Genomic DNA, 15,663 nt, shown 5'->3' with positions numbered 1-15,663 from the left:
ATGATACCTACTTTATATGGCTATCTCACTGAAGCATACTACCGGAGACAGGCAGTAGGACATCCTACCCAATCACATTATGCTGATCAAAATGCTGAGCGCTAAGCAACATTATTTATTAATCACTTTTCCTTTTACAGCCCGTTTCGCGATTGTAGTAATCCTTTCTATAGTTTAAAATGACTGCAAATATCAGCTGATTATTTTGAAAATTATCACATTTTGCATTAAAAAGATAGTGGATCACAAATTAATGAGTCTGCTTTCCAAAACAGGTAAATTAATACGATGGAAATAATTTTCTATCGAAAAGAGATTTTAGAACTGAATTATGATTAAATGTATCAGGTGGTAAAGACTTAGTAAATTAAGACTAACTTTTGTATTAAGTTCTGACTACTAGTATGTGAGTATGATTTTCAATTGATCCATGTAAAATTATAACATTTCAAGGGAACTGCAACTGTATACAGTCGGATGTTTTTGAAAACAGATAGGACTTCGACTAGTTGGGACCTGGGTAAACAAATCTTGCCGTCAGTTTGTCACTCTAGATATCAGTATACTGACCTATACGAATTGTTAGCTTTAAAATTGTATAGACCAGTACAAAAACACCAACTTTACGAATCTGTAACATTATGGCATCATTTATAGTCAAACACGTAATTGCATCAAGATTATAATAATTCCAGATACGCAATTATTAATTTTATCTGAATACTTGCAATGTTGATTAACCTACACGCCAACCTAACATTACTTACGGTAAAGTTAATGTACCAATATTGTATAAACATTTCTTTATCACCGTAATCTTCACCCTGGATTCGTCGTCATACAATTGGACGACTCTAGGTGAAACGCTTCGGTGACAACCTCAGGTTTGTTTTTATTTGTTTTCTAATGTTTTCTTCCTTGGAACAGCCTTATCAAGACTATTGGTTAACTAATATTTCATGTGAGTTATTATAAATGGCAATTACTTAAACTAGTTTGTATATCATAATCACATTACCTTTGTTATTGTCTGTGCCAAGGTACTTAATACACTCATTAGTTAAGGATCATTCGGTGAGGAAAACTTCCCAGGAGAGCACGGTATGTGACTTATGCGATGGGTGAAACAAGTTGATCAGCTTATTTTGGTCTCATGTTTGACCAAATTGCTTATTAATGTATTTGGACTAATTTTCAGTGTACCGAAGATATATTTTGTTTGATCTCAAGATGGCTGCGCCCTAACCAAACCGGTTACGGTGAGCTCCATAGTTGTTTGACATTTAAGTGCGTTTTACAGCCCATTCCGTATCATGACTCTGCATGTAGAAAGGGTCGAGCTGCAATGATACCAATATATAGCAGTTTAACTCGACAGTGGTGTAAGTTTAGGGTCTGTGAGTCACCTGAATTGATCTCGTTCATACAGTGCAAAGGAAGGGAACGTCATTGTGATATCTTTATATATAAGAGGATGGACAAGGAAGGATGGGACCATTTAATACATAAAATTTAATTATACATAGTATGATAGGAGTTGGAAAGTGACTATTAACTGCTTAATTTGATAGAAATCAGCAACACTGCATTGGAGAAGAGATATGATAATTTATAAGTCTGCGATTTCCCCCCATTTTCCCCAGTATTTACCAAACTTGTCCCTAGAGGCTTCTCCTTTGTTATTTGCAATAAGTTTTTGTAAACCATAAAATTATTTTAGAGCATTGCTGATGTTTAGAGACTGGTGAAAACATCGCATTTTGTAAATATATTGTTTGATAACAAGGCGAATTTCATTGTCAACTTTACAGTTATCAAAATTTTGAGAGAGTAGTCCAAAAATAAAAGATTGTTTATTGAAATTAAATGGAATAACAAGAGCATCGAATAAAATTCTAAAACTTTCTAATATGTTCTGAAGTTCACAGCATTCCCATAAGTAATGTTTGATAGTTTGATTTCAGCATTGCATAGAGTACACAGAGGATAAATGACTAGATTTGATTTGAAAAGAAAAGAGTTTGTGGTTAGTTTAAACTGTGTTTTATTTGTCAATTCCCATGTGAAAATATATTTACGACATATACATTATATAAAAAGGGAATAAGAAACAAGTGTCAAGATACTTATATAAATCTGACACACATATATATATATATAGGTTGACGTTACATAATAACAGACACGATAAAATACAACATCGTATCATAAACGAGTTTGTGGCCAATATGTGATGATTGACTCTGTGCTGAAATCACTGGAGTTTAGTATTTCTTGTATCACTGAAGAGAATCTTGAATATCCCATTTCGATTGTATAAGCAAACTGTAGCGGCATTGGAGAAAAAACTAAGCGTACTTATATTTCCTTCTTAATTTCGAGCAACGCAATGCAATGCAATATTAAATGTTAACAAGAAAAAATTATACTTTTAGGGAACATCACGAGAATTTAGAAAGATATTCCTGGGGAGAAGTAATCGCTTAGACCTTTTTCTTCTGACTAACAACTTAATTTCAAGTACTGTTAAATAAAAAATAGAAACAGGAGACAGATCAGACTAAACTTTCCCATCAATATCTCAAACTAATTCAAAACAGGTAAATGTATTAAGAAATTCAACAACCGTTTATTGCATGGTCTAATTTATCCTAAACTTCTTGTATTTTGGATTGTAAAAGAATTAATTGTCTCCCTTTGAATAATATAGTAACAATTCGTATTGAGTGACACGGTAGGTTAAAGATGAACGTTTCTAGATGACGGTAGTATATAGTATTTTAGTTTGAATAAATATGTTTTTAGTCGATTGAAGTGTGGTGTGCCGTTTCGCTCGTGGCGGAGTTGCCAACCTTGTACACATGTACCACTGTCATATAAAAAAAAAATAAAAAATGAAAATCACATGTTCTATGCAAGCGCCTGTGGATTCGAATAGCAGCATTGGAGAATAATCAACCAATTCTACGTTCACGGGATAAATCGATAGATATCATCAAAAGCTGGAATGCGAAGCTACATATTATGTACCTCGAGGAAGCAAATGTGCGCGTTACCTTTAATAGGTATTTTAAGAAGCTATGGAAAAACAAGGCATCGGCACAGTTGAATGTGTTAGCAGAGGACGCAGACATAATAAGCGACAATTCGTTCTGGCCTGAGGGAATTCGAATAAGAGAATGGCAGCCGCGTGAGGTTTTCCTGAGTGAACACATATATGGCTGAAAATATGTTAAATTCGTTATGTTGGAACATCGAAGGCATTATGTCGGGGACATAACTTATAGACTGCCTTCAAAAATATAACATTAATGCTTATGGTATATCTGCATTGGTTATGTGATTTTTATATGTCCTCTGTGGACACATTTGAGTAAGGAGTTATTGCTAAGCCTGTTTTTGAATTAGATCCTTTTAAGTACAGATGAAGCATCAGAGGAGAAGTTGCTATGTTATATAAAGAATCCTCCTTCAGAGCCCAAGAGATCGAAGTCGATAGCCCAAGGATAGTACGGGCCGAGTTTTGTTGCACATAGAACGCGTTGAGCTTCTTGAATGTCCATATACGGTTTACACGAATACTTTTCAAGGGTTTTGAAACAGGTGCAATCTAATATCAGTAAATGTACAGGCTAACAGTATCGGACCAAAAAGTACTTTTCTACCCCAGACTGGCAAATCAACACCTATCGACCATATGTAGTAGATACTGTGGCTATTTTAGAAGAAAGCGATTTGAATCTTTCTGAGCATGTCCCAGTAATAACATACATAGATATGCCGGATAATATTACATGTAATTAGCAATGTACGGATAATTATACGAAGTTTAATTGGACGAAAGCAGATCATAGGGCTTACAGAGCAGCTTTGAATAAAAAACCCTGCCTTGTATTAATGTTAAAGATGCTGATAGCAATGGATACACAGAGAAATATCATTGTAAAATTGTATCCGCAATATTGAAATCGTCCAATGGTGAAGTACAAACGTTACTTAAAACCATACCGAAATGACCAGTTAACTGTTTTGCATGGTAATATGAGACTAAGTAGACAATAATGGATCAGTGGAGGTGGTAAATAAATGGGCACTGCATTTTGAAAATATTTTCAAAAACGATTGCAATAGTTTATTTGATAAAGAATTCAAACAAACTGTTTAGAGTAAAATAAGAGTGATTGGTGGCATAATTTGTAAAAACAGTCTATCACTTTATCGGAAATCGAAAGTATTTGTAAACAATTTAAAGGTAAAAAGATACTCGTAACCGGTGAGCTGATTATGGGTTCACAAGAGATGTAATAATAGTTCTAAAGAAATACAATTCATACAAATTATTACATGAATACTCATCAGATGGAATATTTCCAGTAAAAAGTACATTGAAAGCGGAAGTAAAATATAACGTACATTTATAGGAAGAAAATGTATGGAGAGTAGACAGAGAATGATTATATTGTTCTTGATTTTTAACGATTTATGATAGCTCATGATAATTTAAATCCTCATAGCAGAGAAACCATACCCAAAATAATGTCTATAATCAGAAGCCTACGAAAACCAGACAAGGGATTATGTCACAAGTGTGGTAAAATGTATAATTATATATATATTCATATCTTTACAAAATATGCATTCACAGAAGTAAGAGATCAGTTATGGTGTGAATTAATTAGTACAAAACAAAGAATGTTTAATACAAATTTACATTCCCTTTCAGATTGTCGGTTATTTCTCATACTAATTGGTGGCAAAATTAATTATAAACTGTATATGTCAGAGTAAGTGGACTTTCAACTGGTGATTATGTTTAGAAAAATCTGAACAATTATTATGAATAATTACCTAAATATGTAGTTTTTTCTTGAATAACTCTAATGATTGTTGTATTCATTTTTTGTCATATTTTAGACTATTCATGTACGTTACTTATGCCAATTATCCTGTTTACGAGTGTAACCAAAGACCTACTCTTCACGACAACTATCGTCGTTAAAATTGCTATTATCTAATTTTGCACACTTGTGAAGTTCCTTACCGTTCCATATATATTCTGTGGAAATAGTAACGTAGTACTGGAGTTATAAAAATGAATAAATACCAAAATAATCAATCTTTTACAAAATAATTTAACACTCCTTCCATTATGAATACAAATCGTTCAAACCATATTACAAAAATCCATTCCATTAGTATGGACGTAGATAATCCGTGTTCTTTCTCACGTGGCCATTATACAAATCTGTTCAATACATTTTATTACATTTTAATATTCAGCGTAGACAACATTCTTTGAGCATCGATTATTGAGAAAATCACTAAGATGATTTTGAAAATAGCCTCTCAAAATACGAGGACTTTGGTTTTGTAATTTTTTTCGTCCTATCAACAGCTTTGGTCATTTAAGGACAGCCTCCCCTGTATGCGAGACGTGTGTGCGTGTTTTGTAAGGCTGCGGAATATACTAACACGGAGTTTAAATTTGTAGTGTTACCTCACTGAAATATACCCTCAAAGACACCCAGCAGGGCACTACACCTAGCTTATACAGACAACGGCCGAACTAGTCGTCAGACTGTCAAAATGCTGAGTACTAAGCATAAGTAGTATGTCGCGGTTAGGGGACAAAACTTAGAGCATTCCTCACAAGGGCGAATGCTGAACTTAAGGCCAAAGGGGAAGCGGTCTCAAGGTAGCTATTAGGAAAAAGAAAGTAGTTAGAAAGAAGAGAGACTTACGATCATGAAAAGGGCGATTTCATCTCTGATGTTATCCTTTCTACAGCATATAAAACAATAAGTTGATCCAATTACGTGAAGCGTCCTTTGAGTGTTCCTATGGAAGGTTTAGTGGTAATGTAAATTAAGTTTGTTATTTACCGAATGTGTGACCGAGACGATGATAAGATCTCAGTAATGTTACTTTATATATATAGCATTGGCTGAATTATAAATCTCCATATATTCGTGATAGTCCCAAAGTATTAAAAGCATTAGTGATATTAGCAAAGCCTTCTATCGTTTTTGGCATCGAGGCCTTCTTTTTAAACTTCAAAAACTTGGTATAGGTGGGAAATTGCTATCCTGGTTTGTAGATAACCTTCTTGACAAAAAACAAAGAATCAATTTCAATATTTGTTATTCTAATTGTGCATCTATTAATGCCGGACTACCCACATGCTCTATACTTGGTCCTTAATATTCAGTATATATGAATGACATTGTTTCTGATATAAATTCCATGATAAAATTGTTTGCCGATGATACGTTTTTTGTATAAGGCTGTAGAAAATCTTACAACGACACATGAAATATTAAAATCGGAATTTTGAGAAACTTTTCAAAGAATCAGGTTGGGTCCGCTTATATGACCGTAGGCTAAGACAAAATTATTCAGTTTTATAATTTATTTTACCAATATACATTGGAATATCTATACAACCTTATCCCAAGTGCTGAATCTGAAGGTCACCGGTATGACACCAGGACCATACTTTCATTACACCGATATTGTGCAAAATCCTCTTTTATAAAAACCAACTTCCCTACTATCCTACGATCCTTTTGTTCTAGATCATTGGAATAGTCTTCCCCAAAATATTCGCTCAGATATTTTTACTGTCATCTAAAAATATTTTCTCGACAAGCAGCGCATTCATGAAACACTTATTCATTATAGTATTGATACTCACAAGGGACAAATAAATCATGCACCATTACGATTGGTTTGGTTTTATTTGTTTAACATCCGTTCAACAGCTAAGGTCATTTAAGGACGGTCTCCCGTGCGTGCGATATGCATACGTGTGATGAGTCCGTATGTGTGTTTTGGGAGGCCGTAGCTCCGTAAATGACCATTGATATGAAAAAAATATTGTTCCTTCTCCGTTATGTTTATGTGGCGACTTTGAGAACTACAAACATGTTTTGTTAGAATATAGAAAATACGATCAAATAAAGAGACACCATCTACATAGTAAGGCTTTTATATTAATTTTGAGCTGCTACTTTCTGGAGACGAATCTCTTGTTTTTAGTTGATAATAAAATAATATTCTTAGCCGGTCAGAACAGATAGATGTTCTAATGCAGACTAACATGACTTGAACAATACATAATATGTATTTCTTCCAACTCACAACTTTAATACATTTATATTAATTTTGTTGCCATTAATTATCAAATTTGGTAAACGTGTGTGTTAGCGAGTACTGGTGTGTGTATCACGTATTGGTGTTACAATTTACCGAAGTTTGTAAGTTGCTGTTTAGCAATGGTGATAGGTTGACATACGTATCTGTGACACTTGTTCCTATTTCCATTATCGTCTTGTTTATTGTATATATTAAATACGCTTGAAATGAAATGAAAGAAATGTAAGCTAAATCTCAATCCAGATTTCGACATTCCTCTCGACTAATATTGGCATAAGTCTTCTGTTGCTTCCAAGATATAAGTTGAGCACTTTAGACCTTTAGGATCAATGCGTGATAATTTTATTTGAAGATAATAAGAAAAACTAATTAATAGGAATTTCGAAATCAGTACTATTGCACAAAGCATTGGAGAAAAGATCATGATGAGACACAAGATGTTAGCACCTTAAATACAAATAAAGAGTTATAGATACGGTAGAGTCAAATCGTACTGCGTCATATAGCTGCTTCGTTCTTCTATGACTTGTCAATAATGATGATTAGGAAACTGACGTTTGGAACCTAAGTTCTATAAAACAGACTTAGCACAGAGAGTAACAAACTGTTTACCAACGTTTGTCAGATGCTTGTTTTTCTTTCAGAGAAGGAGAAAACAACAATTGATGACTAAACGGTCACGCGATACACATACATCTGACGACGTGCATCAGTAAGTGACGTGATAACCCGGGCAGTGATATACCACGTATCGATAATGACGTCAGCGAAAGTCGGGCTAGCGTTATTAGGACTCGGACGAATTGGACAAGTACACCTGGACATCATTCTGTCAAGTCAACGCGCCAATTTATTGTGGGTTGTGGAGGAAAATACTGCACTAGCCGAGTCTGTAATGAAAGGACGTGATTTGTTGGGAAAGCTCAGGATAGTTTCAAATGACAAGTTTGATAATATCTTACTCGATCCTTTGTGAGTGTACCATTAAATTTATGTATTCCTGCCCATTGTCATCGTAATAAGCTATCGTGATCTGTCGTCCAGAATCTGCCTTTGACATAATACAAGACAATCTCATTAGTATTAATGCATGTTCAGTTATAGCCAGGAGACCATCATGACCTTTTAGGAACTTTGTCGCTATTTCAATGGTGGAGACCTTAATGTGGCATCCTCAAATTCCTGATTACCCCTTTAATATTTAACTGCTCTATAGTCAAACATGCATACAATTTTGATAATTCTAGTAAATACATTCGTATACATATATATTATATGTGATACATACGAGGGACATTTTAACGTGATATTTGATATATAGATTTGTAATGTTGCATCCAATCCATCCGAATCATGTACCAACATAGCTACAGAAATTGTTATCAATAGTTTTCCCTTTTTTGGCAGAGTACAAGGGGTGTACATTTGCACACCGACGGATACACATACGGCTCTCGTTAGGAAGGCTCTTGCCGCAGGTGAGTTCTAAGTATAATTATATCTCTCATACATATGCACCCGGGCTTGTACAGGCTTTTGAACAATACATGCATGCAATAGTTTGATCAACGGGTAACATGAATCCAACACGAAGTGAAGCAAATTATAAATTCTTTTATGATGACTTTTTTCATTGTTTCCTGTCAAAAACTGATTTCCCTTTGCCGTCACATCATTACCAGTTGTTTGTAATATTGCAACCAAATCATTCATTCCCTCGATAATCAATTAAACTGACAAGAGGAGAAATAGTTCGACACAATTGACTCTTGAAATTGATTGATTTGATTAAATACAAACCTTAGAACAAAGGTTCCTGTGCTGGGTGGTGTTAACATGTCTGTAATTGTTTACACTTTGCAAATTCCGATGCCCTTTTATCTGCATTATTTGATTTGGAGGGATGTTTTGGTCATTTAACTTTTTGCTGTTTTTACCTTTCATTGTTCCCTATTTTTTACGGGGCCACGGTGGCCAAGTGGTTAAGGTGTACCGACACTTTATCACTAGCCCTCCACCACTGGGTTGCGAGTTCGAAACCTACGTGGGGCAGTTGCCAGGTACTGACCGTAGGCCGGTGGTTTTTCTCCGGCTTACCTCCACCTCCAAAACCCGGCACGTCCTTAAATGACCCTGGCTGTTAATAGGACGTTAAACAAAACAAACAAACCCTATTTTGTATGTGTGACTTTGTATAATGGATCATATGATTCACAGTAACTTGCAGGCTGTTTACTCTTGTAACATTTGTATGTGTCTACTAAAGTTCCGGCCTATCACAAGGTGACTTAACACGAGCATACCGCAGCTTCCCAAAGCACATATACGCACTCACCACACGCATACATGTCGCACGCACGGGAGGCCGTCCTTAAATGACCTTAGCTGGTAATAGGACGTTAAACCAAATAAACCAAACCAAACCAAACCTATCTACAGTCTTCTGAATTACTCCACATTTTGGGTTTTACTGTGCGGACGTCAATCGGGTTTATTCCTCCACTGAAACGTCACGGCAGGGGCTATGTTTTAGGTCGTCTGTATTGAAATCAACAACAATTTCCATGCAAATATATTTATATTCACAATTTAACAGCTCAATAAGAAAAGGAAAGATACATCCGACAACTAAGAGCAAGGAAAACAGAGCTTGGAATTCAAATTTGAAGTAGTAGTAATGGCAATCATACAATTAGGAAAAATAATCTTTCATTGAAATACAGTAATCTTGTACTCGTGCTATTGGTTGGACAGAAAGCAACTACGTTATACCATATACGAAAGAAATATTTAACAATGGTGGCAACGGCGGGATCCGCATCATTCAGTGATGCATACATTTGTATATACATGTATTGATACTATAAACAAAATTAGACTTCAATTCTAAATTATTGCTGGATCATATTTCTTTGAATAATGAACTATTAAAATGTTTTTCTCTCTCCCAAAAAGGAAAAGCCGTTTTCTGCGAAAAACCGCTTTCAGAGGAGCTGGCAGATATTAAAGCATGTTACGACGATGCCGAAAAATATGGTGCTAAATTGTTTTGTGCATTCAACAGGTAAGGTTAACTGATAAACCGTTTGAGTGGACCATTAGGTGCTATATTGTATGAGTGACTTTTTAGAATTCAATAATTTCTTACGACTTACGACGTCTTAAGATGTATATCGTTTATGGTAATAGAAAAAGTTCAATATATTCAATACGAAATTGAGATTAATCAACTTTTTACAGATCATTGCTCATCTTCATGCGAAAATAAGAAAACTCTAATTTATGTACTTAGGGAATTATAATTAAACGGCAACCTGTTTTTCCAGGTTCAGATGTAATATGTTGAGTACAATGCATAATTTCTCAATGCCCCGAGGCCATTTTGAGACATTGTACAACATCTGCACTGGGAAAATAGGGCGTGGTGTAATGAGTTGCTTAGACCACAACTTTTTATTGCATGGGAATGACTCTTCACATCATTTCCCAAGAAAGAGATGAAATATGTCACATCTATGATACTAATGTCAGTTTCATGGCCAATACTAACTTTGTCTTGGTTTGGTTTATTATTGTTTAACGTCCTATCAACTACTAAGGGCATTTAAGTACGGCATGAGAAATTGACATCGCATAAAAGGAACCGCAATGTATCTACTTTTAAACCTTATTATATTACGTTATTAAATGCCCAATCAACAATTTAAAGGTCGTTAGGGCCAAGTGAACTATGGGTAAAAGTTTAGTCCTAAAACCGCTAAGGTCATTTAAAGACGGCGTAATATGTGCGAGATGCATGCGTGTGGTGAGTGTTCGCGTGTTTTGGAAGACTGAGGTATGTTTGTGTTTGTCTCTTTGTGATAGTGCTGAACTGATACCAATTTTATAGTACTACTTCACTGAATTGCTAATGACAGGATGTTAACAATACCAAACTAACACTGTAACTCATTTTCATTCATTATAGACATTTTGACCATGGCATCCGGAGCATGTATGAGAAAGTTCGGTCGGGAGGCCTAGGGAAGCTTTACATGGTGAAAACAACATTCCATGACACTCCATTGTGGATGGGGGCACCTACCTTTTCACAGACTTTCCTTATTCACGATGTTGACCTCCTGTGCTGGTTCGCTGATGCTCTCCCCGACACAGTTGTAGTACAGGCAACTACAAACATTAAGGTGATTGTGAAATTTACTCTCGCGTTTTAAAACAGTGTGTTAATGTAATTCGACTGATGTTAGTTAACACTGCCTCACGGAGAACGCCGGCGAGGTGCCAACGTAGTCACGAGCCCCGCGCCGTTACCTTCCCCAAACATAAACGGATTATGAGGTAGGTGTTAAATAAGACAAGCATGGAATATGAAACTCGCTGTTTCTCATTGCAATGTACTTCTAATTTGAAAAAGAAAAGACTTTTGTTTAATCATTACGAGGACGTAAATGTAAAGATCAATGGGGTATGAGTTTCGTTCTCCTGAACGAGACATGATAAACTGCATATATACCGATAACATTTTCGGGGTTTCAAGAAGGGTAATACTCTGCTTACGCGCGCGCAGCATTCTGCTTCCGAACGGTAATGCATTCTTGTTGGGCCTTCCATATTGTAATGTTATTATTTTGCATCGATTAAGGTATCTTAAAAAAAAACCCATAGTTTGTTGATAACTTTTTTGATAGTGATTTGTACAGTTATATTCCCTTAAAAATATAACAATAGCAATGCCTTGAGGAGAAAGATGGACCTATTATAACGAAAGAAAATACTCTTTTCCACACAGGAAGTTGCAGATAAATCAGACGTGGACACAGTCGGCGTGTTGATGAGGTTTCCATGTGGCATGCTTGGTATACTCGACTTTTGTAAATATTCTCCATATGGCTATGACGTCAGACTAGAGGTGCGACTCCTTGTAACAATGTATCTAAGTTGGAATCTCTTTAGCTACAGATGGCTGTTTAACTAGTTTTAATCTCGACTACATTTCGACGTCGCGTATACAAATTTTATGTTTCAAGAAGAAAAAATACGTTTTTTTCACATCAAGCAAATTGCGAGATTGTATCGAATCGTTTGAAAAAAAGATTGTGAGGTTTTTATTGTATTCTGCTTAACAACTATTTTATATTATTATATTTTGATTTCCAATTCATACAAAATTTTCATTAAGAAACGTTTGGCAAAACGGTTTAAAACGGAAACAATGTCAAACAACCCAAAATTGTGCATTTAACTGTTAAACTATTTTCTTTTGAAGTTTAATAAAGGGAAGATACTTCCAAAACCAAATTTGATCATAGTAAAGGTATAAATATAGTTTCAGTTGCATTAATTTCTTTTTTTAGGTGTCAGGTTCGAAAGGAATGGAAGTAACTGATGCCAAACCGATTTCGTATGTAAAGAGTTATGCGCCAAATGGTCGGTTTGCGGAGGATATACATGCATCATTTCCGGAAAGATTTAACCAATCTTACACATCAGAACAAGAACATTTCCTCGATGTTATCCAAGGTTTGAGATCCTTTGTATCTCTCCTTCCAAAGACTGACATTTCGGTCGCGTTGTGACTACATTAAGCCTAAAATTACTAAAGAATCCTTGAAGGATGAGATAGATACGTGTTTGGTTTAGCTCTACTGTATCAACTCTAAATTTGTTTGGGAAGTTGATGATATCTTGTATGTCTGCTGAACAATCCTTTGTACGATTAAACACATTGACGGTAACATATACAGATTATTAATTCTCCAACGTATCCGCATGTATGGTTAGATAATATGTGTTATATTTTGACTGCACAGTAATTTTTATAAAAAAAAAAACCAATTTGCTACTATTAAGAATGAAACACATCACGTTTTGGCATTAGAGCGATGTATCTTAACTGTTAATCGCACAAACAGAATAACGTTAGGGTGTTATCATACAGCATTGACAAGATATGTGTTTAATGCATTTAAATTATTCGTTTGCTTAGAACTTTAAGCAAAGACGATAATGTAGAAATTAATACGATTTAAGATTACTTTATAGTGTCCAAAGTTGGAGTGTTTATAATATGCCCGCTTAATGAGCATTAAACATTAATTTAAATGTGTTATAAATCGCTGTGCAGTATTCAAAATATTCTTATGCAGAGCGTCAAAAACTACGAAAATCTGGCAATTTCTACATCTTAAGATAGTGTAAAAAAATAATGCTGATCCGAAATCGAAAATCATCAACCAGTATACTAACGGAATATTGATTTTCCAATATGTAAAATTTGCCATAATTATCTAACATTTGTTTATTTTTATAGGGAAAGCAGAACTTGAGGTGAAACGGATCTTTTCCGAGAGGGCTGCGATAGTTATTGATGCTATAAAGGAATCGTATCGAACTGGACAAGTGATTTCACTCAAGAAATAATCACCAAATGTCTGACGCGAAACCAGATGATCGTATCGAACTGGACAAGTGATTTCACTCAAGAAATAATCACCAAATGTCGCAATCAGATGAACATTACTCAACCAACCAGAAATTAGCAGTTATATATATCAATTACGTAGTGTGATGGAGCTATCTCGAGCCGAATAAATACGCACACCTCACGTCCAAAATTTGTTGTTTCCTATTTTTCAACAGTTTCTATAAACGGATTCAAACATATAGTCGTATCAATATTATTGTAACGACATTTTGATGATAGTCTATCTCTATACTGATTCATTAACGCATATTTATGACAATTTCAAATGAAAATATAGAGAATTCGAGTTAAGTTTATGTTCAATTCATGCCGTAGCATCAACACTAATTAGTAACCCAAACTAAATATTTACATTGACCACTGTTTCTGACTCGAAAACGTAAGTGTGAGCTGGTTTGTTTATTTCTCAATAACTTGGGCGTAGAACGTGACCTTGATCGTCGCATATAATATTTGTAAATATTTGTGACCTTCTTTCTCCAAACCAACCGTCACTTATTCATAATAAATGACATGCCTTATTAACAAATCGACATTAATTACACTTATTTCATGCAATACAAAGATAATGATGAAATATCAACAAAAATAAAATATTCCGGTTAAATATGAATCTAAATGAGGGACAGTTTGAAACAATGGGCCTTAACGGTCACTTGGGTTTTGCAATATTCTGTGAATTTGACCCTTTTTGACCATGCCCATCAGCCCATGGGGACCAATAATTGTATCCCAGCAAACTGCCCTCCAAAACTGCTAATTCCAACAGAAAGGACATAAATGATAGTCAAAATGTGATTCCCTTATATAAACTAGAACTGTCGCCAGGATGGCTGACTATTACCCCCGCAATCTGCACAGGTCAATGGTGAATTGGAACTGTTAATTAAAGGCTTACACAGATAACACAGTAATATAGTGACCAGTTGCCATAGCAACCATAATTTAACAAAATAAAACAAACAAAAAGATCGGCATGCATATCTACACATGGTCCTCTATATTTGTGTGAAGTTTCATTGAAATCGGCCCTTCGGTTTTGGAGGAGTTGTCCTGACAAACTTAAAGTTATGGTTCTTATCAGAAAACCTGTTTCTAGTGACCAGTTGCCATAGCAACCATAATTTTGAGAAAAAATAAGTGGCATGCACATCTACACATGGTGCTCTATATTTGTGTGAAGGTTCATTGAAATTGGCCCATCAGTTTTGGAGGAGTTGTCCGGACAGACTTAAAGTTATGGTTCTTATCAGAAAACCTGTTTATAGTGACCAGTTGCCATAGCAACCATAATTTTGAAAGAAAAGAAAATGGCATGCACATCTAAACATGGTCCTCTATATTTGTGTGAAGTTTCATTGAAATCGGTCCATCGGTTTAAGAGGAGTTGTCCGGAAAAAACGCGTCTATAGACGGACGGACGGACGGACGGACGTACAGACAACCTGATTCCAGTATACCCCCCTAATTGCGTTGCGGGGGTATAACAACAATAAACGGTATCTCCTCCAAAGGGGCAAACATGAGATCCCAGGGCCATGGAATTCACAATTGTGGTAAAGCACCTTCCACCCATGAAAAGTATTTGATTTTACCTCATTTGGGTATTGAGAAGATATTTTTGAAGTTTCAATTAATTTGACTGTTTTGGCCCCGCCCATCAGCCCTTAGTGGTCGGGCAGGACCAACATACCATCAAACCGCCGTTTCATGCTGATAATATTAACCAAGTTATAATGAATTCCAATAGAAATGAAACAATTGGCAGTCTAAAATGTGATTATCCTATATAACCTATAGTTAAGTGTACCCCCTCCCCTGGTGCAAACGTGACTCACTGGTAATTAAATTCACAATTTTGGTAAAGCACCTTAATATCTTCAGACTTTTCTGTCTGTGAAGACTGTTTGATTCAACCATATCTGAAAGTTAAGAAGATTTTGAAAATTTTAGTCAATTTGACCCGTTTTGGCTCCATCCTTCAGGCCTCTGGGGTTAGCTTTCTGCCAAATCCATTGGATTTT

General features: G+C 35.4%; 1 protein-coding gene across 1 annotated transcript; it reads left to right on the top strand.

Annotated features, from left to right (window-relative positions):
• The first annotated feature begins 824 nt into the window (after positions 1 to 824).
• On the top strand, positions 825 to 13,769 carry LOC117314719 (inositol 2-dehydrogenase-like). The gene is made up of 8 exons (XM_033868810.1): positions 825 to 884; positions 7,800 to 8,127; positions 8,563 to 8,633; positions 10,111 to 10,219; positions 11,123 to 11,339; positions 11,945 to 12,064; positions 12,510 to 12,675; positions 13,466 to 13,769. The coding sequence occupies exons 2-8, from the start codon at positions 7,913 to 7,915 to the stop codon at positions 13,573 to 13,575; spliced, it is 1,008 nt and encodes a 335-aa protein (XP_033724701.1). The 5' UTR covers positions 825 to 884; positions 7,800 to 7,912; the 3' UTR covers positions 13,576 to 13,769.
• Positions 13,770 to 15,663: the final 1,894 nt, after the last annotated feature.

This window comes from Pecten maximus, chromosome 16 (genome assembly GCF_902652985.1).
Source record: "Pecten maximus chromosome 16, xPecMax1.1, whole genome shotgun sequence".
NCBI lineage: Eukaryota > Metazoa > Mollusca > Bivalvia > Pectinida > Pectinidae > Pecten > Pecten maximus.
This window is presented reverse-complemented; position numbering and strand designations above follow the sequence as displayed.